Source organism: Ascaphus truei, chromosome 3 (assembly GCF_040206685.1).
Source record: "Ascaphus truei isolate aAscTru1 chromosome 3, aAscTru1.hap1, whole genome shotgun sequence".
In the NCBI taxonomy this organism is placed as follows: Eukaryota; Metazoa; Chordata; class Amphibia; order Anura; family Ascaphidae; genus Ascaphus; species Ascaphus truei.
In genome coordinates this window covers 337,832,447-337,858,133 of record NC_134485.1, presented here as the reverse complement: position 1 = coordinate 337,858,133, position 25,687 = coordinate 337,832,447, and the positions used below count along the sequence as shown (strand labels likewise).

Sequence of the window (25,687 nt, the reverse complement as noted above, 5' to 3'; positions counted from 1 at the left end):
GTCTGCCTCCTCGCTCTCGCCCAACCGCCCCCTCGCTCTCGCTCAGTCCCTCCTCCCTCTCGCTCAATCTCTCCCTTCTTGCACCCTCCATTCCCCCCCCCTTCCCCTCTCAATTCTGTACCCGTCCCCTCCTCGCACACCATCAGTGAGTTTTACCTTGGGGAGGGGGGGAACCCGACCACGTCGGAAACTGAAGCTGCAGAGCTCGGTTTGCCAAGTCAGCAGAAGTTACTTCCATCATCGACTGGGGTAAAGGGAGGAGGAATCGGCCCGGAAGGGGAGTGGGAGCATGGCCGGGATCCTGCACGGTCTTGGGAAAATTCTGTCACGGACCAGCACCGATCAATGCACCACCATTTGGAGATCGCTGTTCTAAACTCCACATTCTAAGGAAATGTATTAAATGTTTTTTTTATTTATTAAACAATATGAGGAAGTCTCTCAAGCCCCTGTGATTTGAGCATGGAGTAAACTAGAGATGCTCCCTGTCTGACCTCATATTCTGCTCTGTATTTTGCTGGCGCTCAGTTAATAGAAGAAACCACGGGGAAGAGAAGGTAAACAAGTAATTTTAACCGCCAGCAGACTAAGAGTAGATGGTAAAAAGCTGAATGTCTGGTAAGAGAAGCTGATATTTTGACGTATGTAACCATGGAGAGAGGTGTGGTGGGAATTGGAGTGAGAAATGGAGAGAAAGGGAAATGGAAACCTAACGAGACAAACAGTTCAGGCATATCTATAATAAAATTTAAAAAAAGATGACTAACATGAGTCACTAGAAATGAGGCCATGGGAGGTACAAATACAGTAGGATGAGCAGATATATGCAGGGTTGTGTGTGTTATTTATCTATTTTTTTTTTTATTATTATTAAGAATGTATGCCTTAAAAGCTGGTTAGGTGTGTGTTGCAGACGTTTTTAAAAAATAAAACATAAAATAATGGTGATGAATATTTAGAAATAGGTTAACAAAACCTTTGTGTGTCTCATGCATTTTGCAAAAAAAAAAAAAGGATCAACTGCATAATGTTTTAATTTAAAATGTTTGTGAAAATCAAGGTCTATACAATATATGGTAACATTTCCATGAATAGTTTTTTACACTCTGTGCTTTAAGTGACATACAGTATACACTGGCGACACACTTTATTCGAGCTCGGCTAGTCCCACGAATTCGGGTATACCCGGGTGTATTGAGGTTTGTGACTGTTTTCTGCCCGAGTGCATTGGGTTATTTTCCAGGCAGGGATTGAAGCATTTTATTCCCGCTGGCTGCAATACTGCACAGTATATATATATATATATATATATATATATATATACTGCATTACAATTCATGAATTTATGCCATCTGGTAGACACGCGAAGCATTGCAGCCTATTAAATCCTAATCATATCATTTAACAGATCAGCCGCCCGTCAGCCAGGCATGAACCCAGGCTGGGAAGGCAAACGCAACGGGGCTTGTCAGAGGTGAGGAGCGGCGCATTCCAGGTATCTGCCAGGTACATACTGGGTATTTGCTCGAATAAAGTGTGTCGGTGCAGTTTGTCTCACTGACCAGAAGTTGAAAGATGCCATTTTGTGTTTGACATTCTACACAAAATATTATCCCACTGTATGCATTGTACTGCAGTTGGTTGTATTATTATTATTATTATTTAAAAATGCAACAAAATGCCAAGGATAACACACCGTGTAATGCAGTAGCTGGCCCTGAGCACTACAATAACATAATCATACATTTTATGAGATGGCAGTGTCTTAAATAATTGACATAAAAAGATCAGGTCTGGCTATTCTAAACCGTTTTATTTCCAAGTCTATTCGACCCTCACATCTGCTAAAGATAAACAATTCCACACCTTCGTTATGAGATGTCGGATGACGTTGGTTACTGTTTAACTAGAGATGTGAGAACTTGCAGAGATTCTCTTCGCCGCTTTTTTGCTTGAACTTTTCAAAAAGTTCGAACATTTTACAAAACGTTCCCTCAAACTTCTGAAAATGTTACTGGAACTTCATGCGAAATGGATGCAAACTTGAAAACCTCTAGCGACATTGACAAATTTCCCCAACTAATCTATAGGAATTATTTTTTTTTTTTTTTTTAATATGCACTTGCCAAATACATAGGGTGACCAGATTTACAAAACGAAAAACCGGGGTCACATTAAAAAAATATTTATAATACAAATTACATCACCAACTGCCCCCCTTTCCTTTCTGTCTCTCAGCCCTTCTCTGCCCCCTCCCCCTACACACATGCAAGCACACTGTCTTCCCCCCTCATTCCTCCATTCTTTCTCTCTCCCCCTTCCCTCCACTCTACCTCTCCCCACTTCCCTCCATTTATCTCCCTCCCCCCCCCCCATCCCCCCATTCTCTCGCCACTCATCCGATACTGTCTCTCCCCCTCATTCTGTGTGTCTGTGTCTCTCTCCCCATTCTCTGTGTCTGTCTCTTTCCTCATTCTGGATCATACCTGTCACTGTGGAGCAGGATGGAGGGGAGGACGGAGGAGGCCGGAGGCCATCTTGTGCCCTAGCAGTAGACACTGGAAGATCTCAATGACCTCCGGGTCTTACTGTTGGGGCTCATCTGCAGCTAACCCTGCCCCCACCCTCTGCAGCTGCAGTCAGACCCGGCCTCCACTCTCCTCTCTCTGCTGTCCTCCCCGGCATCTTCCTGCTGTCGTCCCCCCCCTCCACCCCCCCTGCCGGCATCTCCTGCAATCTGCTGTCCCCCCAGCCAGCATCCTCCTGCTCTCTTGCTGGCATCCTTCACTCTCTTCTGACTTTCAAAACTGGGATAAGTAACAAAAACCGGGACATTTTAGAGAATATCAGTGCACCGGGACAGACCTTAAAAAAAAACGGGACTGTCCCGGCTAAAGCGGGACAGTCCCGTGTGTGAGCCCCCACAAAATATATGTATATGTGTCAAAAAGGAGAGAGTGGATGAACTGTTTGCAAACTCTTTAAAACTATGCAAATCTTTTCGTGCACGAAAAAAGGGCAAAATTTTTGCACAGTTCACAAACTTGGGCAAATATTTTGCACATCTCTTTGAGCAGAATATCTGGTGGTACAATAGCGACATTGATCTGAGAGCCATTTTGTGCTTGTTTTTCCATAATATTTAGCGTTTAATGACAGTACATTTATTTATTTTTTGTGGTTTAAAATAAATAAAAGAAAACCTTTTTGGCAGGTTGCCGCAACACTTTGTTTGGCTTAACAACATTACTCTTGCAATATTCTGGAAAAAATGCATGCTGCCAGGCAAAGGATTGCATAACCATTACACTGGTATTAAAATACTGAGGATAAACACAAATTTGTGTCATCCAAAATTGGACCTTTTCTGGTATATCATTACTGTGGGATTAGGCAATGTGCAAACCTTCCTTTTTAAGATCAGACATTTGACGTATGGTATTATACATTTCAGCACCATAAAGGACTGCTATGAAAACATTTCTAGTGCTCTCTTGACATCAGGAAAGATGTCTGTCTCTATTGACTTTCCTGCCCTTTTTCATTTTTCTTCAACTGTTCAAGCTTTTTCTCGCTGTTGAGCAAGTCCTATTTACAGAGTAGACTGAACTGAGCACTATAATTGTTGAAGGTGTTGCTGTAACTTTTTTTTGCCAGAAACAGGATGTACCACATGTAGTTCCTGAAGCCACGTTGTCAATGCCCAGTGATATGGAAAACAAACATGCCTTTGTGACAAATATGAATTCCTTTGTTAGAAGGCCTGGAACAATGTGCCTTTTTGTAATTTATCTAATAGAATACTGTAACTCCATAGATGTTGCCAAAAGGGGGAATGGAGGGGGGTCATTTTGTAGTGGTCCCAAATCATGTGCTGTGCCATGGCTATAATGCATGCATTGAATAAGAAAGACCACATCATTTCTCGTTCATGTACAGTATGAAAGCAGCTGACATAAACAAATTAGGAACGTAATTGCAGCTCTTCTCTTCTCTTCTGCTTCCTCGATCCATGCAAGGACATTTAAACACACAATGGCTGCCTCGTCAAATGTATATTTCAAGTAGATTCGATTTTGCTCCTTTGCAAACCAGGAGGTCTCGCGGTGCAGGACTTCATTAGTCTTCTCTCTGGTAACCTCACGTTCCAATTATTATATTTTAATTTAAATGCGCCCATGTTTGCGAGGGGATGCGAGATACTCTGCAGGGGGGCACGAGGATTACAGAGGCCCCGGAGGCATTTAAATTAAATGCCGGGGAAGAGGTGAAGGCCTCTGTAACTCTTACGTGGTTCAAACGTCTTCTGGTGACAAAGCGGCGTCAAATTACGCCATGGGGTCATGTGACATTGCGTTGCCATGGCAATGTGACGTTATGACGCCAGAACGTCGGTGCTATGGTAAGGAGGGGGGGGCGAGGAGAAAGGGACCGCTGGCAGGGGGGCGCATGGGGAAAAAAGATTGCGCTTCCCTGCTGAATCATGTACTATGTCCAAATAGTCTAATTGTTATTAGCATCTGTTGTACGATGCGTTTTCTGAACAGTGGGCTTAAGGAGGATTTTTTCCTATAAAATACACCTAGTTTGGCATAGTTTTGGGTTACATATTGCCAACCAAAATGTTAAATGTGAGTCAAGCCATATGTCCAGATATTTAAAACTAGTGACAGGCGCTAGAATGGTGTTAGAGTTGATTAATATCTGCAGCTCTGTCGTTCGTAGTTTTCTAAATTTAGCCTCGGTCCCAAATACCACAGTTACTGGGAAATCCAATTTTCACGTCTTCAATCTAATTTTAAGTACAAGTCCAAGATCAGTGAGGCTGAGGATATGGGCATATAAGATTGTCATTCGCATGCATGTGCATTGAAGCTCCCTTACAAGTTGTAGATGGTTTGTTAATGAGGACTAAGACCCCAGAGGTGACATCCAAGGGGTTTGAGTTAGAACCCAATGGGTATGAGTGAAACCAGTTTTTAAAGCATGCTGCCCTATTCCAGAGCACTGAACCTTGTTTAACAAGATGACATGATCAACAGCATCAAAAGCCATTGCAAAATGTTGGAATATTGCACCAGTAAGTTGTTCCATTCTACACTGGATCTCATTTCAAACTTTTAAGAGGGTATTGTAAGGGTTCCAGTCCTGGTTTGTTTTTTCTCTGGAACTGGCCCTTATGTGGCTGTTACAGCCATCTTTGATCCTGGCAAATCTCTTCCTGGACTTTGTAATTGGCTACACCTGTTCCAGGGCATTAAATAGCAGTCCGTGACTCCCAGCCCCTGGCCGAGCATGGTGTTATTCCCTGGTGCTGACCCCAGCCTGTGACTCCGACCACCGCTCCTGTGCCATCTACCTTGACACCACCCTGTCTCCTGAATTTGCACCTTTGCTACCTGCCTTGACCTCTGTATTTTGGGATACCTATTGTTGATTCTCAGACTCCCATTTCAGAGACGAGCATATACTGTATTTCTTGATTCCTCTGCAGTGCCTGTTGTAACCATTGATGACTCTGGGACTCCCATTTCAAAGACAAGTTTAAGAACAGTCCGTATCACTTATTTTGGGGGGGTTTCTGCCGTGCCTGAGGTATCTTGACTCTAAGATTCCTACATCAGACTAGTTTTTCTCTCATTGGTTTCCCTACTGTACCATATGTAATCCTTCATGAGTCTGGGACTCCCACTCCAAAGACAAGTTTGTCTTACTGATTTTCCTGCAGTACCCAATATAATCCTTACTGATTCAAAGGCTTCTGATTTATTGTGTACTAATTCCTGTGCAGCGCCTGATGTACTCTTTCATGATTTTTATGGTGCCAACTTCACTTGAAAGACAAACGCACCCCTCTTGGATTTCCTTGCAGTGCCTGATGTAACCGTTGCTGATTCCCATGCTCCTGCTGTTCAGACAAACGCACTTCTTTCTGATTATCCTTCAGTATCTGATGCATCCTCTGCTGATGACCCCTACTGCAAACACAAATCTCCTGCACATAGATACATCAGGCTCTGCAAGAGAATCAATGGCAGATTCCAAGGCTCCCATGTCCAAGACCAGTTTACTGCTCACGGATTCACTGGCATCTGTTTTTGATGCTTTCCGATGCCCACCTGCACATGGGGTGCTGGCCACCTACTGATGTCCATTCCAACGGCAGGAAACTACTTTGTCACCTTAACTGTTAGGTTACTGTGTGTAACTGGACTAGATCTTGACAAGAGGATTGTATCGGCGCCTTTCATTGGGTCCCCGCAGTCTCTGTCCATGCTATCCTCTGACTGGATTCAACCTGTGGCAGAAAATTCCCATGAACTTTTACATGCTGATCTGGAGGAGTAATTATATTACTCAGAACGTTTGCTTTATGATTCCGAAGTGCTTCTCACTCCATACTCGGACTATTATAAAGCAATTTGCATCCATCTTGTGGCCTTCCGATGGGCTTATACAGCCTGCGCCTGAACCCCCAGTTTTGCTTCCACTCTGCATGTCCAAGTATTCAGACTCTCATCATGAACTAGTATCTATGTATACGCAATTGGCCAAGCAGCAAGTCTTGGCCTTTGTGTTGACGATGCCTGTCATGTTACCCGGGGTCTCCCTATGATGCATTCTGCATATCAAGACGTACAGTACAGTACAGCTTTCTTTCTCAGATGGTACTCACTAAGAAACAATCTTGCCTAAAGTCTACTAACCATCCCAGATGTTTCTGCAATAATTCCAGGTTTCCAAGATCTCTGATCAAGCCAGCCCCTGATCGCCTGGATGTCTCTCCTGAAGGGGGGATACTGTTAGGGTTACAGTCCTGGGTTTTGCTGGAACTTGCCCTTACGTGGCTGCTGCAGCCATCTTTGATCCTGGCAAATCTATTCCTGGACTTTGTAATTAGCTGCACCTGTTCCAGGACGTTAAATAATGGTATGTGACTCCCAGCCCTTGCTCGAGCATGGTGTGCATTCCGTGGTGCTGACCCCAGCCTGTGACCACGACCACCACTGCTGTGCTGCCTACCTTGACCTCAGCCTGTATCCTGATTTTTCCATCTTTTCCGCCTGCCTTGACCTGTGCCTGGATCCCGACTACGATTTATTCTAACAGGACTCTGGCTCTGGTCAGTGATCATATACCTCTACCTCTGCTGTGCGGGTCTGCTTCCAATTGTAGACGAGCATCATTATAGGTCGATACCGTGCAGTGGTTTGAGCGAAAGCCAGATTGGAGTTGACTGAAGAAATTTGTCTTGGTATAGTAATTGCTTCATTGGGAATGGGCACATTTCCATGATTTTGAATAGTATTGGGAGAAGAGAGATTGTTTATGGCCACACTTTTTTGGAGACTGGGACAGCTCTGGTGGTTTTCCAGGTCTGTGGTATATGGCTTGAAGACCTAATAATAATAATTTATTAATTGTGAGTTCTGTTAGGAGGGGGTGGGACTATAGGGGTTGCCTCAGGTTGCGCTTCATGATTGTAGTTAGGGTTGCGCTTTTGATAGGGAAGTAGCACACCCCACAAAGAATTAATTGAATGCATTTACAATGTCAGTGGAATGTGTCAGTGTATCATCCTTTTTGATATTGGATGGTTGCTGATGACCTTTCAGCTGGATTTTTTTAATATTTTTATAACGTTTGTCAGAGTAATATTGGGCTTTTGCTAGTCTTGTTTGCTGTGTGCATATATTCCGCAGGCATCTGTAGTTAAGATCCTTGGTAGTGCCAGTTACTTTTTACTATTTTAACCTTGTGGAAAAGATACAAAGTACAATAAGGTTTGATATAACCTATGGAAGGTGACCCCCTGTATTCTTATTCTGCGTAGTGGGGCATGGGTATCACAGATTTTTAAAAACTGTTTGGAAATAAGCAAGTGCAGAATCAGGCTCGGGTATCAGGCTGATTCTGTACCAAGGGCAGTTGGTAAAATCCGCTATAAATTGTTGTGTGTTAAGGTTTTTAAATGTTCTAGTGAGAAGAACTTTAGGGCTTGACTTGGGTGGTTTTGAGTTTCCTTACATATTGTAGTACACTAATGCATGGTCACTGAAAATGGCAGGTAGTATACCAGAGGATAGTATTCTGTTGGGACAAGAGGATAAAATCCAATCTAGCTAGGAATGGTTGCCGAATTGTAGGCATGCTCGTGTGGATTGGGAAAGAGTTGGGTTAAATTTAGTGACTTGAATTGTGACCACATTTTGTCGTTTTTAGGTTAGAATTCTTAAGAACTTAGAGGTCACTTTTCCCATTCAGAGATTTAAATTGTGCCAAGAAAATTAGACGTGTTTCAGTGAAAAATTATGACTTTGGGCTTGCACAAAAGGCATTATGCCCAGAGTTCATCCAGTTTGGGCAGCAGGCTTTGAATATTTATACTGTATGGATGACCGATTTGCCCTTTTTGGAATTTGAAAGGAGCGTGTATAAGGGGTATGGGACAGAGTTGAAATGGGGTGGCCTGGGTTGAGTTCAATATCCCCTGCTAAAGAGCATAACAATAGAAATCTACAATTAAATAAATGTTTTCAGGCAGTAAAGTTGCGATGTTTGCCATAGGTGCTAGGTGTGCTGGTTTTCAGTTCTCCTCCACCAGCTTTCTGAAAACAATGCAAGGCTTTTGAGTAGTCCAGAGTGTAAGATTACAGCAGGTTTGGGCCATGTATAATTCTGTGTTGTACATTGGCTACATTTTCAGCAGTGTATGAACAAAGAGACAAGACTGGGAGGAGATAAGAAATAACTATATCTATCCCTTAGCATGTCTTCTTTGCTCTCAGTATTCTCTCGGTTTTCTAAAAGAGTGGGCTTTCACAAATCTGCGAAGTGGAATCGGACACTAGCCATTAATTCTGGTTTTCTTGGCTCTGTTCTGAGAAAAAGGAAACACTTGGCCCTATATACAGCAGCAGGAGAATCCAGTCTTTGTCTCCCTAAACCTGGAGGTCACTGCATTCATAGCTACAAGATGCTGCGTTGGATAGGGATCAGCCATACTAAACCATTTGCTGTAGGCAGGTTAACCTTTTTTATCTTTCAAGGACCGCGTTGTTCGAGATAAGATTGTCTTGGGACTGGTAACAGGGAGGCATTTAGTGCTGCTGAAACAGAATGATGAAAAGCAGTAGCTCCAGTCGAGTATAACACCTGTAGGTGATTTGCCAACATCTTGTATCTGGCTTGTTCTTATGCAGGAAGCACCATACTGTGTTATAGATGCATAGCAAAACATCTTGGCCCACCAACCCCGATATCCTCCCTTCGTATTGTAGCATAACACCATAAACCCTGTGTGGTCTCTGGTTGTATTCTATTTCATACAGATTAAAACCAACTTCTCTTAAAAACACTTTCTTAACATCTAAGTGCATTGTGATAGGATAAATAAGTATGGTTCGCTAAATTGAAAGCATATGTTACGGTTAATGTGATTGGCACATAAGATTGCATTGCTAATAGTTTCTCCTCCAATATAGTTACATTGTACTTAAACTATTTTCTATTGCTCTGCTTGCTCTTTAAGGCAAAAAGCAAGCAACTGGACACTGAGGAGAGCACATGAAACCAGAGAAGATTTTGGTTTACAATTCCTGACTATTCATTTAGCTTGTACAAGTGAAGACGTCTCTTGTTTCGGGGGAAATTTTATTGCACTAAAGTGGCCAATAGCGCAGTGCATCTCTGTAACTGACATCAATTAAGGCATGAAAATGGGCAGGGCAATCCCACTGATGGGTCTATTTGAGACATTTTAGGCTTTAAATTGCTGTTTAGAGAGGCATTTTCATTTTTACCCTCAATATTCAATATGGAGACGTGGGTTTTTTTATTTTATTTTTAAAGTTTCCTAACAAAGCATTATTAATAAGGAGAAACATACTGTACCATAACACGTGTTGGGGAAGCTGAGGTGTAAATGGATAATAGTATTGGAAAGCTATTGTATATAAATGCGTAACATATACATCTGATTCCACAAAAAGGCAATAAAGAACGAAACGACTGTACGAATGCTCTGTATAATGGAGTAGTGGTTAAGTCTCCAATACAATAGAGATGTCTACAACAGCAGTGACAAGTAATAACCAATGTACCATAAACTATATGGGTTCATTGACAATTTTCTTTTAAAGTTTTTCTTCTCATGGTCCAGCAATTGTTTGTATTTTGCTGCTTTCATTGCACTGTTGAATGTGCAGCTGTTGGTTTCTTTAACTGTTAGCCAAAGTGGTGATATTTAGAAAGGGATCATCAGGTCTATAGCAAACAGCACAAATCCAGGATCATTTATTTATTGATGCATATAGCTTGAAAAATTGGGGCATTGCTTGGTGAAAAATATAGGTACTGTAATAGAAAAATAAGTGGTTCAGTTTAGTGTGTTAGAGAAAACGAGTGCATATGGACCAAACACTTCTATGCACATAGTCCTGAACCCATTTCCTTCCCCACCAAATACTGACCCAAAGTATTTCACAAGTTTATCTGCATTTCAAAATATATAAGGAGGACTCCATTGGGAATATATATTAAAGAGTACCATGATAAATGTATGATCTTCATCTTCCGTATTTATATGAATTGTCCGCAACATTTATTTTAATCACATTGGCATCTTCCTTGGACGGCTCCTGGTGGAATATAACTGTACATGGTTGGTTGTTCCCACTTTTTTTCTTGAAAGTCTTCCTCAGCCGGTTACAAATATATGATGTTATAAAACATCCTGACTTTTCTTTGCAATCTGCACAGCTGTTTCTGGTGAGTTCTTCATCACCGTCCTCTCCCCGTGCATATGTAACCCTCACCAATGGGGATCTTTCTACCTTTTATAACATTATCTTCATTCATGATAAATGTAGGATCTTCATCTTCCGTATTATTTGAATCATTGTCAGAAACATTTACTGTAATCACATTGGCATCTTCCTTGGAAGGCTCTTGGTCGAATATAACTGTACATGGCTGGACCGTCACCGCATTTGGGTGAGCATAGTTCTTGTTTTCAAATCCACTCCCTTGTGTTTTATCTGGGTTCTTTAGGGACTTTTATGCACTCCACTGGTTTCACACAGTTGGTTAATGGCTTTCAGTGTCCTTGGTATCTAGCATAAAACACGGGCTTGAGAGTGAAATGCCAATGTCTCTACTAGTTCACATAAATATCAAATCAATATGGAGAAGTTGCCCATCTACTCACCACATTGAATAGGGATTTGGGCATTATTTATTTTAAGAACAATATTGGGCAGTACAAGCACTTAATATGTAGAAAATAAATCCTGTGTATCTGCTATCCAAACTTGCATGCATACAGTATATTTGCTGCACCACTATATGTATTTTAAACAGGCTTGCTGGTGTAAGAATTAAACCAAACTGGTTTACTTATATGGAAAATACAATGGGTCTAATAGATCAAAACAGAAGTCCTAGGTTGTGTATGTAGCTGCTAACTACTGTAGTTATTGAGAGAACTGTTGCTTCTGACTCTCCAGCTGCCTTTGTTTGATCTACACGTTTCCACCTGCTAGACTCTCATGCTGAATTTGTTGCATGATGATTTCTCCAGGGAGACTATTAAGGAGACCTGCTAAGAGAATGACCGTTTCATTGATATGACCTGGAGTGATCCTGTACCATACTATTCCTAATCTGCATCTTTTCACATGCTAGTAAATTGAGGAGAGGCACAGGTTTTTTTCGTGGCTGCTTAGAAATCTCTACATTTCTCTAACGAAAACAAAAGCTGGTCCGTTGGTCTGTCATAGAGCGTTGTTGTCAATCCACATTCTTCAAAGAATTTTCACTTTTGAGGTGAGGCTGAATAAGATGTTGCCAAAGCTTCTTAAACAGTTTCTTAGTAGTAATTAGAAAATTAGACCTTACAAAAGTATTAACCTGGAATTTATGAAGCCTTTCTTTAGTGTGTGTGTGTCTCTAGAAAAATGAAAAACTTTTTTGCTTGTTATGAATCGGGCTGCAGATGTGCTTCTCCCGCCCCAATTGGAAAATTGGAAATATTGTAGGTACAATGGCCTATAATTTTTCATTTCCTTCTAACCAGACATTTAGGGAAGAAATCTTGTGGAGTATTTTTCAGATGACCAGCTTTATAGAAATCTACGCGGGGAATTGCCTGAGGGGTAACTTGACATTCTTGTCCTAATGTGGTATCCAGGCTATGTGAAGGGCCACGCCTAGTAGACCAGAAATTTAAGTAACAAACAACCTTTTCAGTGATCATTTGCAACATTTAATAACACTGCTCTTTCTTCCTTTTTTTCCTCTAGGTCTTTGTATGAATGTTGGGTTTTAATGGAGTAACTGAAGACATCTACCTCATTAATGCACCTTGTCCAAAACTGTGAAGGATTTCTACAACCCCTACAATGAGGTTGTTATTAAGAAGGCATAATGGACCCTTAAAGCTTGCTGTGGTGGGCATAGTTTTTGTAATATTTGTGTTTATTATGCACAAAGATGTTGGGACTGGCACCCGAGATGACCCCTGGCTAAAAAACATTGTCGAAAAAAAAGATCAAGTGATTGACATCATGATGGGAGCAGTGAATAATTTACGGGACTCTATGCCAAGGCTCCAGATTGGGGCTCCTGTACAACAAGAGGAACCTTTAGAAGAAAAAAAGTCCTGCCTGTCTGGATACTACACACCAGCAGAACTCAAACCATTCATGGAGAGGCCACCACAGGACCCCAACAGACCTGGAGCTGATGGGAAAGCCTTTAAAAAGGACCAGTGGACTCCAGAAGAGACAAAAGCGAAAGACAAAGGTTTTGAGAAGCATTGCTTCAACGCCTATGCCAGTGACCAGATCTCCCTTCAAAGAACCTTGGGACCTGACAGCCGACCTCCAGAGTAAGAGCGATTTTTCTTATTTACTGTTAATCCCATTTATAACCAACAGATTAATATATAGAAATGGCACTTTTGACTTAAATATTTCTTTCATGTACTTGGGTGCAAACTTTTTTTTATGAAACCTTTTCAGAAGGTGTTACACATGCAACTAGAATATTCTCAGATGCTGATAAGGACCAATTATTTTAGAGGTTCACTTGGCCATGTGATTGTCATTGATTTGACATTTTTTTCCTGTAATTGTTGGTTCATTCCATGTATTCAGTGTTCATGTATTTATTTTCCCTGTGGTTTTGGTTTGCAAATCTTGGTAAGCAGGTAAAAAGCAGCTTCAAATTAAGTGTTCCACAGACTTCTCATATATATTTCACAAAAATAATGTTTGTACACACAATTATTTTTAATTAAATGAATTGCACTTTGATATATTTTACAATGATAGAAAAACAGATTTATACAGTTGTCCAGAGATATCGGATAGCAACTGAATGGTGATTAGAAAAGCAATCCCTTGACAAATAAGTGATTTGAGTGTCTGTAAAGCGGCCTTGCTGATTGCCATTGTATTACTTTAACATATATCTTTTTGCCCTTTCCAATGCTTTGAAATATTAAGTATCTAGGAGGATAAATTGTGTTCTCCCCAGAGCCTTCTAGAAGTTACCATATAAGTATAATCTAGTTTAATGCCTTGATACAGTGCTCTGTGTAGTGCGAAACATGTTGGTAGGGTAATGCCTTGCCCTTTTTCCGTCCATGACTATTACACTTTTTATGGATAACGCACTTTCCGCCTAATTTCTTGTTCGGATGATTCCGGTTGTGCTCTGCCATTTCCCTCTCTTATCTAGAAGTTACCATGGCAACCTCAAAAGCTAGAGATTAAGAATACATTTTTCTTTCTTTTTTTCTCCAGGAAAAAGATTCAAATATTGGTACAGGTATAGGCTTCTGGGAGTAGACTTTTGTGATAATACATTAAAGTTAAGATTTTTTTTTTGTTTGTTTTGACGTGACTTTACTTATGAAAAAGCTGACGTTTATGTTGAAAAACCTGTTTCATTTGACATCTAGCTATGTCCCTGAAAAGACTCCCGCTTGGAGTAGGACTTATTTAACGTGCTTCAGGGGAACAGTGGACTTTACCTTTTTGTTATGAATTTTATAGCTCTTACGTAGAAATAGCTATATTAGTCCAATTGCGATAGTGCAGAGTAAATGAGTACTTCAGTATTGGGCGGTACATTTTTTTTATTATTTGGACTAAATACTGATGTAAGATAAGCTTTCGAGCATTCTCCTCTCTTCCTCCTGACCTGAGGAAAAGTGGAGAACTCTCGAAAGCTTGTCTTATGATACCATTTTTATTTGGAGTAACAATTGATATCACCTAATACTGAAGTACTCATAGCTCTTAAGGACACTATTAATGGATTAATCTGTTGGGTTAATGTTCCTAACAAAATCCTAGATTCATTTGTGTGTGCGTGTATAACATAATGCACAAACAGTAGAGTACTTCTAAGATGACAATCTGTATTCTTAACTACTTTATTAAAAAATATGTAATGAATTGATAAAATTGTATTTGTGAAACTCAGAATTAATACTTTCCAAAACTCCAAAGTGGTTCTCAGCACCCAAATTAAACAGAGGATTTGGATATGACAAAAAGTCTTTATATAGCAAAAAAACAACGCATGGCACAAATGACATGATACCAAAAGTACATAGTGGAATATACTAATATCAAAAGGACACAGTCCCAGTCTGAACATAAAACTAACTATGAGGGGGAAGGGGACAATGGGGAAAGAAAGGACAAAACGCCATGAAAAGGGTGTGTGAACCCTTTCTTCCATTCCCAAAGACCAGACGGGTCTTCGGTACTTCCCTTGGTGCCCTACACTTAAAAACCTCCCTCAAAGGTATATAACAGAGTTAACAATGCGATTTTTGAGGATCGGAGTATCCTGAATAGTTGTTTAATTAAAGTAAGAGCAGGCAGGCGAGGAAAAGAACCCGGTAAATAGCCAAACAATAGGCATGATTTAACTAACTGGTCTTGCACTTATCCAGACCCTGTAAAATACCTATTTCAGGGTCTGGATGTGAGTAACACCACTTTTTGCTAACTTTCTGTTAAATCCCTGCGTTGACTATAACGGAGCACTGGGAAATGAGTTGTTAGAGGGAACGCCTCTTTTGCTTATCATGACACCCATGCGCTGAGCTTGTCCCCTCCCCCGTATTCCCAATAACCACAGTAGAAAATGTCTTGGGAGGAAAAACGGGTCACAGCTTTATTATAATAACAATTAACACAACATGATAAATATAACCATTTATCCCAACTAGAGACCCAGACAGATTGTTCCACTACCATCTACTAAGAGTACGTGGGATACCCTCAGCTGCGGCTGCATGGTATAAAACCATATGGAAGTTGATCACCATTCCGCCCACCTAAGCTGGGAATAGTACCGCCTTCCCCAAATGTGCACTTACGTAGGACTGACACCTCACCAACAGGAGCCAATACTGGCTGAGTCCCCTGTCCCCCAAGTAAACACTACTGCAACCAGCAAGGTAACTTAACTGGCCTTGCAAACAGTCCCTAGCCTCACCACCTTTCCAGCGCCCCACTCCGATATCAGGAATGATATCCTGATCTTGGATAGGTGCACCCCATCCTCTCTGAACAAGACTTTGAGCCCACCCTCAAAGTTTACATGCCTTACAACAATTCCTCTGAACTCAATCACGTATGCCGCCATTGCATTATATACCTTTTTCGTTGACCCATCTACCGCTGCGCAACTCCTGGCCCTATGCCACTGCATCCTTGGTGACTCTTCTGACCACACTAACAACATTGAGTTGAAGCACACCACTAATTGCGATATATCCCTCTGCATGCTCCGCATGCAATCCAACGACTGAACTAATGTCATTGTTTCACCCCGCATGCAGCAATATGATGTTAGGAGGAGCCCTTCCCCTCTCCTTATGCAACATCTCGGGAAGTATCTGATCCCACCTCATACCCCTACTGCCAACCCACCCTATCCTGGCCAATTCTGCCCTTATTCCCAACTGTCTTCATCCTGGCTTATCCGCTGCTCGTTTCTTTGCCCAATGAACGTAAACATCCCCGCACAGTCAAACTTCCAGAGGGGTGTGACAAGGACAAAACACAAATAACAAAAATCAACCACTAACAACACCCTTAACAATTTACACATAGTCTAACATAACCTTTAAACCACCACAATGACCACCTACACAATTCTTTAATTGTTACCTCCCCTAGGCCTGATCTAGCTGTTTTGGATGCCGCCTCAATCCTGAAGGAGTGGAACCTGATTATCAAGTCCCCAAACCCTGCTACCTCTGCACATTTTTTTTCAAAACCCTTTCAAACTGAAAAAGGTGTAACGCAGCTCCGTCCTCATGTATCAAAAAGGTGTAACGCACCTCCGTCCTCATGTATCAAAAAGGTGTAACGCACCTCCGTCCTCATGTATCAAAAAGGTGTAACGCAGCTCCGTCCTCATGTATCAAAAAGGTGTAACGCAGCTGCGTCCTCATGTATCAAAAAGGTGTAACGCAGCTCCGTCCTCGTGTATCAAAAAGGAAGGGCCACCACCCTGTGGTCTACTGTACATTGCAAGTATTCCCCCCTCTCCCCCCCCCCCCCCTCCCCACCTGCCTTTTACCTCCCAGGGTGACCCATTTACCTATTCCTGCCTGGTCCATATTTGACCACCTGATCCTTGATCGTACAAACTCTGCTTCCCACACCATATGCGCCGAGTTGCGCATGCAGACAGGACCCGCCGCGCACTCCCGGGAGGCGGGGGCGATGCGCTGATGAAGCGCGAACCAGCAGAGGGACGGGAGACGTGGGCCGTTGCGGCTGGACGTGTGAGCAGGGAGGCGCGGAGGCCGAAGGTGCAATCCTGACAATGATACTGTAAAGATGGAGTATCAATCTCAATTCCCAGGAGGCATAACGCTGGGCCCTCCATTTTGTCCCTTACCAACGGGACCCTGGAACGGCCCATGCGGTCCTGGAACTCTCCCAATAGCCTTCCACACGTCCGACCTGTCCCTACCTACAAATAGAAAGTTATCTATGTAGTGAAGGATGCCCCCAACTCTATCCACATACCTCACCCAATCCAAAAATTAGCTGAACGTCTCAAAGTAAAAACATGAAATCTAACACCCCATCAGGAAGCGTGGATTGTGACAGGCAAGGGTAACCAGGCTTCATAATAAAGGTTAAGCCCCTTGGTTGCCCTTGGCTCCCTGGCAGCTACCTTGGCATGAAAAGTAAAGTGACCCCTGCTTTTACACTTTTTTTTTTTTTTCTTTTAAAACGCTGCTAGGTTTTACATAGCGCTTTACAGAGACATTTTGCAGACAGTCCCTGCCCCGTGGAGCTTGCAATCCGTGTTTTTTTTCTGCCTGAGGCACAGGGAGATAAAGTGACTTGCCCAAGGTCACAAGAAGCAGACAATGGGAATTGAACCAGGCTCCCATGCTCCCAAACTCGGTGCCAGCCAGTGTCTTTACACACTGAGCCACTCCTCCACTTTCCATGTTCCCTTTACCCCAGACTCATAAAATTTGCTGTGTGTAAGTTTTAAGTGGGATTTTTGGGTAAGAATGTAATTATTTTGTTTGCAGGAGTTCGCACATCCAAGCAAGCGCCCTGCACCTAGGAAAGCCTAGATTTTTTTTTCCCTCCAAACCCATTGTACGTGGGGTTGCCAAAATAAACGCAATTTTGTATTTACTATCTTCTGCCCAATGAATGATTTTGGTAATATATAGATGATGTAAAAAAGTACCTGGTCTCCCGTGACATAGATCTACCAAGAACTCTTTCTCTTCGCCCAAACCACCTTCCCCCCCCCCCCACCAATCATGCACCCTAACAGACACATTCTGGGTGCACATGTAGCAAACGGAACACCCACTCTGTCAGCCTTTGCCATCCCTGCCCTGCTTTCCTTATGTGGTCCCTGAGCCTGTCAAATGATTCATATTGGATGCTACACAACTCTTTTTTTACACCCCTCCGGATATGACCGGTGGAACAATCCTGTTTCCTTCTTCAGAACTCACACGTGCACTGTCCTTCATTGAACTGCCAGCACGTCTCCTTATTGTTCCCGTCCGGCTGCCCAGCGTGTTGTCAGCTGTTGATCCCTGCCTGAAAGGGGGTAGACTTGTGGCATCATTTTGGACATCCATAGGTCTATCCTTTTACATCCCATCTCAACTCCTTTCGCACCAACATCCTCTGCCTAAAGTCCCTGTCATACTGTACTTCCACCAAATCCCTCACCCTCCCCAAATCATATCCACATATTTGAGTTCCAAGCAGTACTCTGGCTTCTTTGCCCCAATTATGCTAGACAAAATCGAGAAGGCCTGCAACAGTCACCAAAAAACTTGGGAGCCTGCCTCCTTTACTTCTCAGCCACCTCCTCCTTCTTTTTCTCTAACTTCACCGACTCCCCTACAGTCCAGAAATAATGTCCGCAAATCAACGTACTCCTCCTTCCATACCCGCTCCTTATTGTCCCTGCCATATGTATTCCCAGCAGGCTACAGTATCTAAGCAAAGATGAGCATCCCTAAAACTAGCATGATCAACCACTTCCTCCTTCTTACCTCCTACTGTTGTCGCCACATCCACGAACCCCCTCATCTGTTCCCCGCTCTTGGTCCTGCTTTTCTTCTTGCTACCGCCGTCGCGTAAATTCGGCCCGCCCCTTGTGACATCATGCATTGGGGCAGCATCACCGCCTAAAGCCACGCCCCGATCCCCTTTCCGAGTGCTGTGGCCTCTCCCTGGTTCGCTCACCACCCTATTCCCAAGTACATCCAGGCATCCGCCAAGGCCTGTGCTGCTGCGGAGGCCAGCTTGTAACGGCTGAAATCAGCACTTAATGCATCAGTACTGAGCTTAGCTTTGAGGATCCCCATTGGCACTTAGTGAGACGTTATCTGAAGTTAACTGGCTTAATCAATAGTTTGTATCTTCTACAGCGGGTCTCTACACTACTCCAGTGGAAGTCTGGGTAGTGAGCATGTGTATGCAGATGTACCAAGACTTACTGTCCCCAGCACCGTGGACGAACAAACAAGTCTGTGGTGCTGGGGACAGTGTCTGCCGCGATCATGCTGTGCCTGTCAATGGAACCCCCTGCAATGTTAATCCTTCAGCACCGAAGACATTAACTTGCACGCACACGCACACACGGAATGCAAGGTGGAAAACTGTTTCCAAGACATGGCACATCCAGTGTATTTTCACGCTCAGAATATACGTAAACAGGGTGACAAAAGAAAATACATTTGATTGGTTTTAATCGGTATATTTCCCTCCTTCTCTCCTGTGTACTACCTCTTGATTTATTTAAAGATCATGTACCAATAATCATATTAATCCTTACAATATATAACCGGGTAATTCTTTCTTCTATAGGTAGCAATCTGACATAAACATCAGAAGCTGCTGAATGTGTAAAGTACTTGTTTATAGCTAGTGTAGTGTATTCATATGAGCAGTGTTCGACAAACCTATACATTTGCTCGCCCCGGGCGAGTGGATTTAACCCCCGGGCGAGTAAATATTGGCCCAAGCAGCACACGTTTGGTACTAGGTGGCGAGTAGATTTTTTTGTGTGGCGAGTAGATTTTTTGGTGATTGGTCAACCACTGCATATGAGAATATCTGGAGAACTACAGTAAGTTACAGCCTCCATCTAAACTGGATGAGTGAAGAGGTTGAAGCAGCTAGTCCTATTTGGAAGAGAGAAAAAACCCGCCATTAGTAGGACAATCTAAAATTGGCATGCAATGTTAAATTATAAAGGTTGGATATATAAAATTCAATTTCCCTAATGCATACTCTCCTTTGGGGAAAAAAATACTTTAAAGTAGCACCCAAGTCTTCTACCCCTCTCGGGCCTGCCTCTTCGGTTTTGTTTGGTCTCGTCTTCACTGCTTTTCAGCTTTCACCAAAGTCCAGAAATAGAGTAATTCCCCACTGCAATTATGCCTGATCAGAGGCGATAAGCATGCGCAAGGCCCTCATTCTCTCCCATCTCGATTTAATGTAACCTCCTGTTGTGAACCCTTCCTGCCTCTCACCTTTCCCCCTTACAATCTATCCTAAACGCTGCTTCCAGAATCACTTTACTCTCTCTTAAATCTGTCTCTGCGTCTCCGCAGCTGAAATCCCTCTCCTGGCTTCCGATCAAAACTTGCATCACACACTCAATTCTCCTCCTCACGTTTAAAGCTTTACACTCTTCTGCCCCTCTTTACATCTCAGCCCTAATTTGTCACTATGCACCATCCCACCTCTTGCGTTACTCTGAAGGATGTCTTCTCTCTACCCCCTTTGTATCTGTAACCCTGTTTCCCCCACCCAATCTCATCGCGGGCCTATCTCTGGGAAACTCACTCTGGTTACATGGTATAGTGTGGTGCAAACCTGCTGGTAACAGGGGGGCCTGGGTCTCCCACATGGTGGTATAGGGGAATGACAGGACAGGCTTCTGGGGTCTTGCCTGAGTAGTACTCACAGGTGCAGCGCCTCCATCTCTTGCAGACCCCAGGTGTATGGAGAGAAGTCTCTGCAGAAGAATCTCTTCACCCTCCTCCCAATAGTCTTCACTCTCAGGCAGGAGGTATAATAAAACAGTGTCCTTTATTGGTCTCTCTGTATTCAGCAGCACAGTTGATAGTAGCTTGTAGGGTGTCCACCCTCAGGATGTCCCTGGACTCACTGCCAGCCAAAGGGCACCAGGAGCGGTCCTAGCTTTTCCCTTATTCCCTGGTGGGATAAGAGGAAACGGTTTTCCTCCGCTCCCCTATGGGAGGGCCTCAAACTGCCAGAGCCCTGACAGCTTAGGTAGGGTAAACCAGCCTCTCTCACGGTAGAGGCAGACTGCCTAAATACAGGAAGTGCAGTGCCTTAAGTACAAGTCCAGTAGGAACCATCCCTGTGGACACAAGGCCTGATTACACTACCTTCCCTGACTCAATGCACTGCTATGAGTGGGGAAAACCCATGATTACTCCTGGCAACCTGGCAACCTACCCTTACTAGGCTTTACTGCCAGGAGGAGAGCAGACCTATAGCCCAGAAACCAATCAGGGCTACATATCGAAAGCCCTCTCCCGCCTTAAACCTTTCTCACTGACTGCCCCACACCTCTGGAATGCCCTTCCCCTCAATATCAGACTAACACCCTCTCTATCCACCTTTAAGATCCATCTTAAAACACACTTGCTTAAAGAAGCATATGAGTAGCTCCATGGCTGATTTACACCTCATACATAAACCTTACCAGAACGCCCTCGTACGGTCTCTGTACGTTCTTCCTACATAACAATTAGATTGTAAACTTTTCGGAGCAGGGACTCCTTGTCCTAAATGTTACTTTTATGTCTGAAGCACTTATTCCCATGATTTGTTATTTATAGGATTGTCAAGTTTATTACTGCTGTGAAGCGCTATGTACATACATACATTTGGAGAGATAATGTATTTTGTTTTTTTAAATGTGTATGAATCAAAATGATAGTGTACTGTACAGAGCTTTTGAAACCTTACACTATAAATTCATCCATGAAGAACATTTATGTTGGTTCTCTGAAAGGTATCACAACCAACTAAAAATCTACATTTCTCAAGGACCAGTAAGGCTACTAAAACTTAAAACTCCCCAATGTGTATAGCCAAACGCTGTATTCCCTGGTTGCTATTAGATCAGTGAGGGGAGTTGAACATGCAGAACTACTTTAGGTCCCCTATGAATGCAGAATGACAAATCCTAGTTCTCGTAAGGGTTGAAAAATGAACTGTTCTATAGTGTAGGGGTGTGCAAACTTTTGGTGCTGCACACTCCCTCCCCCTAACCTTTGTTCCGTCGTCAAATGATGCCGGGGGGGGGGGGGTTTGTCACGTGACCCCCCCCCGCGCTGTCATTTGACGACGCGTTGCCATGGTGACGCGTCGCTTGAAGCCTTGGTGAGTGAGTTACAGAGGCCTTGCATGCTCCCTGGCGTTTAATTGAAATGGTTTGGGGAAGAACGTGGTGCCTCTGTAACCACCGCGCCCCCCACAAAAAAAAGTCTTGCGCACCTCTGCTATAGTGTACGCTTGGAATGAAAATGTACACTGCGGCCCAGACCCATAAAAGGGTGCTAAACTATAAAGGGGAGTCAAGGTGTTCTTATAACCTTGGCACCCATTTGTGGATCTGACCCAGAAAATGTTAGTGTCTGAATATTGAAGTAACAGACTGCTGGATAGTGCTTTGACTGAGCCATTACTTTGCCTGCCTTTGAATCATATAATCGCAATGTAACATGCTGCACTGGATCATCAGACCTTGGTCTGTGAGAGCCTTTCTCATGTAGCTTAAAGATTTGGGAAAGTTCATATTCCACAGCGGGTGTCTGTCCCTGCCTTAGCAGGTGTGGCCGTGACAATGGAGGAAAAAGGTCCCCTGGGTGTGAAGGAATGCTTTTCAATCAGGCAAAGGGGAAAAAAGGGCCCAAACCAATTTAATTTGAAGTGGGGAAGCCACCCCCTCTAGCAACTTTCACAAAACTGTAAAAGCTGTCTCCATGGCTGGCAGATAGAGAAAATGAAAGAAGCATCATTGTTTCATTTGGAGACAGCAGAAAAACCTGCGCTCTCATGTGGAACATTTCCCCTGTTTGAAGTAGGGTTGAGGTATGCGGCCTGTAAAAGAACCATTCACGCTGGTGTTGAAAAGCTGAGAACAAGGATTTTGTAATGAAGCTTGCCAACGAGTGGATTGTCCTTCTACATATTTTTCAAAATCAATGTCCATCATAAGACGGGTCTAGAAGTAAAGTAACATTCTTTTTCCCCTCCAAGATAAAAAAAGACATTAAATTAATTTTGATAAAAAACACATAACAAAACCTAGGATTTGTAGGCAGTTGGGAGAAATGTAAATGATTAGTTCAAAAGTGTGTTGGCTCATGTACCCAGAAAAATATCACAATGTGATGGGTGAATTTCATAAAACACCATGCCAGACTGGGCATACTTTTTTTAAGAACCATTTGTCTGCAACTTTATACATGAGACCATACGTTGGCTAGATTCACTCACATTTTCTACGAGGAGATGGTAATCTAATACATGCAGTTGTGAATTGGTGATGATATGAATACTAATGCGATTTGCTCTTGCAGGTGTATTGAGCAGAAGTTCAAGCGCTGCCCTTCACTTCAAACCACCAGCGTCATTATTGTGTTTCACAATGAGGCCTGGTCAACGCTGCTCAGGACCGTGTACAGCGTTCTACACACGTCACCAGCAATCCTACTTAAGGAGATCATTCTTGTAGATGATGCCAGTGTGGATGGTAAGTGAAATCTCCCTCTACAATAGCAAATCACAGGTTATTGACCTAGCATCGAACCAATATTAAATAAACGTACAATGTGTTTTTGGGACTGGCAGTAAAAACGCTCTTTTTTTTTTTTTATTTTTTGAAAAAAAAATTTTAAAGCCACTAACCACTGTTTGTGTGTAAGGGCTGTTTGCATTTTTTTTTTTTTTTTTTTTTTTTAGACACAGTTGATAAAACCACATAATGTACATTGGATTTCAGTCTCCATCTGTTGGCAATTCTAGAATCTAAAAAAGAAAATTGTACTGGACGTGATACCAGTAATTTAGTTCTTATACATTCTAGAAGAATATAGCTATAAACCATTCCAAAATGTACAGTATGTTATCAGTGCAACTATTCTCCCGTTCTGGAAGTGGAATTTTGTCAGTGCTGCACTGCTTTTCTAACTTCTATACTGTGCATGGAAAGATCTTTACATAGAACAGGGAATAGGAAAGGAAACTACCTATAGTTAATCCCATTTTTTCATACTCCCTACCAGGGATTTAATATAAAAGTTCTAGAAACATCGTTTTTATGGTACAGGAGTAGGGATGTGAAGAGGTTGATATTTTTTTAATTCCTGATGTTCTGGGGCCATATTGTACAGTACAGATGTAGCACGTGAAATGATTACACGACACATGTAGCTTATAAGTACAGATGGGCAACATTTTTGATGGAATTCAAATCAGCAGCGGGTTGGTCAATTCCTTTAATCCGTGGATCGGTCTCAAAAAGGCAAGTTTTTGTTTGTTTTCCCTACTAAAAATCTGTCCAACACATTCAGAATCCGAATCAGTCAAACTGAATTATTATGGGAGGAGTATATAAATATCAATGTAAAGACGTTCCTCAGATTCAAGTTGAATCTGTCAACGGATTCTTTAAAATCCTGTGCGGCCGAGACCCAACAACGGATTTTGAAGAATCCAGGAGGCCTTAAGATGAATTGCGCCGCATTTGACTGGTTCGCTCATCTCTACTTATCATGCCGGATACCACAGGGTTTCTATAGTGTTTAGTGGCTTTGCTGGTGCAGAATATGATCACAACACATTCCACTATAATGCACCAGAGGGCACAATCGCATCTGCTGGATTAAAAAGAAGGGGGGTTGCCTAATCAAACTCTAACCCCCAAAATCGCACAAAAGGGGGTGTCTACGGAAAACCAAAACCCTCCCAAGTTTCCGCTCGCTGTGCTTACAAACTACCTTGAAAGAAATATATTTTAAAATACTTATAGATTAGTCAGATTTGGGGAAAAAATAATCAATCACCCAGCTGTAACCCATTAAACATACTGTATAACTGTCTTTAGTGCACTTTGGTCCAGGCAGGAATTGCCCATTTATTTTTGTTTTTACTTCTCTTTGGGTGGCAGCTGGGAGCGACATTACAGCACCTTCTGGCAATGAAATATTGGTGAACTTAAAGGAGCAGTTCCATTTTTTTTATTTTGGCCTCCATTTTGTTTTTAATTTTTAGGTAAGCATGGGTATCCGGAGCTGAAACTTTCAGCTCCGGGGACTGCCAGGTTTTCGAGAAGCTTACCGGTGAAGTTCTTGCTGGTAGCATCCCCCTCCAAGGGAAACAAAATGGAGTTTAAGCCTCCTGCGTTACATGGGCCAGTAGGAAGCTGCAGTGCAGGGGTGGTCAACTCCTGTCGTCAAGGACCACCAACAAGTCAGATTTTAAGGATATCCCTGCTTCAGCACAGGTGGCTCAGTCAACGACTGGGCCACTTGTTTTAAAGCAGGGATATCCTTAACATCTGACCTGTTGATGGGCCTTGAGGACTGGAGCTGGCCACTCCTGCCGCAGTGTCACCTGTAGCAGCTTCATATTGGCGTGCGTGATGTGGGCATTTAAACAGCCAGGAAGTAACGGCGGCATCTCTTTCATGTAGGTATCTCGGGGAAAGGTGGGGTCACGGGAGCGCCAATAAAAGTGCTTCAGCACCAGAGACCTTCTGCTTCCCTACCTCCTGTATATAAAAGAGTGGGGCTAAGGGGGGTTGCTCCTTTAAACTACTGCAAAACATTATATAGAGTAGGCTGAAACATTCCAGTGGGTGCCTCCATATAAAAGCACTTTATATTGTACACTGTGTTCAGGAAACAAGGGACACCTTTCGTTTTTCATCATATCTTCTATATTTGTCACTCGATCCCCATGAAAATGTGCACAATGGTAGGTCTGTTATGCAGATTAACACTAAATAAAAAGCACAGTATAGAGAAGCAATTCATGGTGACATAGGCCGGTTCATGTTTTAATCTTATCTGAAATAAGATATTCTTTAAGTTTGAGATCAATGCCACTGT

At 42.7% G+C, this 25,687-nt stretch overlaps 1 protein-coding gene across 2 annotated transcripts in view; it reads left to right on the top strand.

The window, feature by feature from the left end:
• GALNT6 (polypeptide N-acetylgalactosaminyltransferase 6) overlaps nucleotides 1–25,687 on the top strand; it is a 72,450-nt gene that overhangs the window by 13,597 nt on the left and 33,166 nt on the right. For both annotated transcript variants that reach the window (XM_075591634.1, XM_075591635.1), the window contains 2 exons: nucleotides 12,303–12,889; nucleotides 23,156–23,328. In XM_075591634.1, the coding sequence (XP_075447749.1) occupies nucleotides 12,402–12,889; nucleotides 23,156–23,328 (661 nt within the window). In that variant the 5' untranslated portion in view covers nucleotides 12,303–12,401. The remainder of the gene's footprint in view (nucleotides 1–12,302; nucleotides 12,890–23,155; nucleotides 23,329–25,687) is intronic.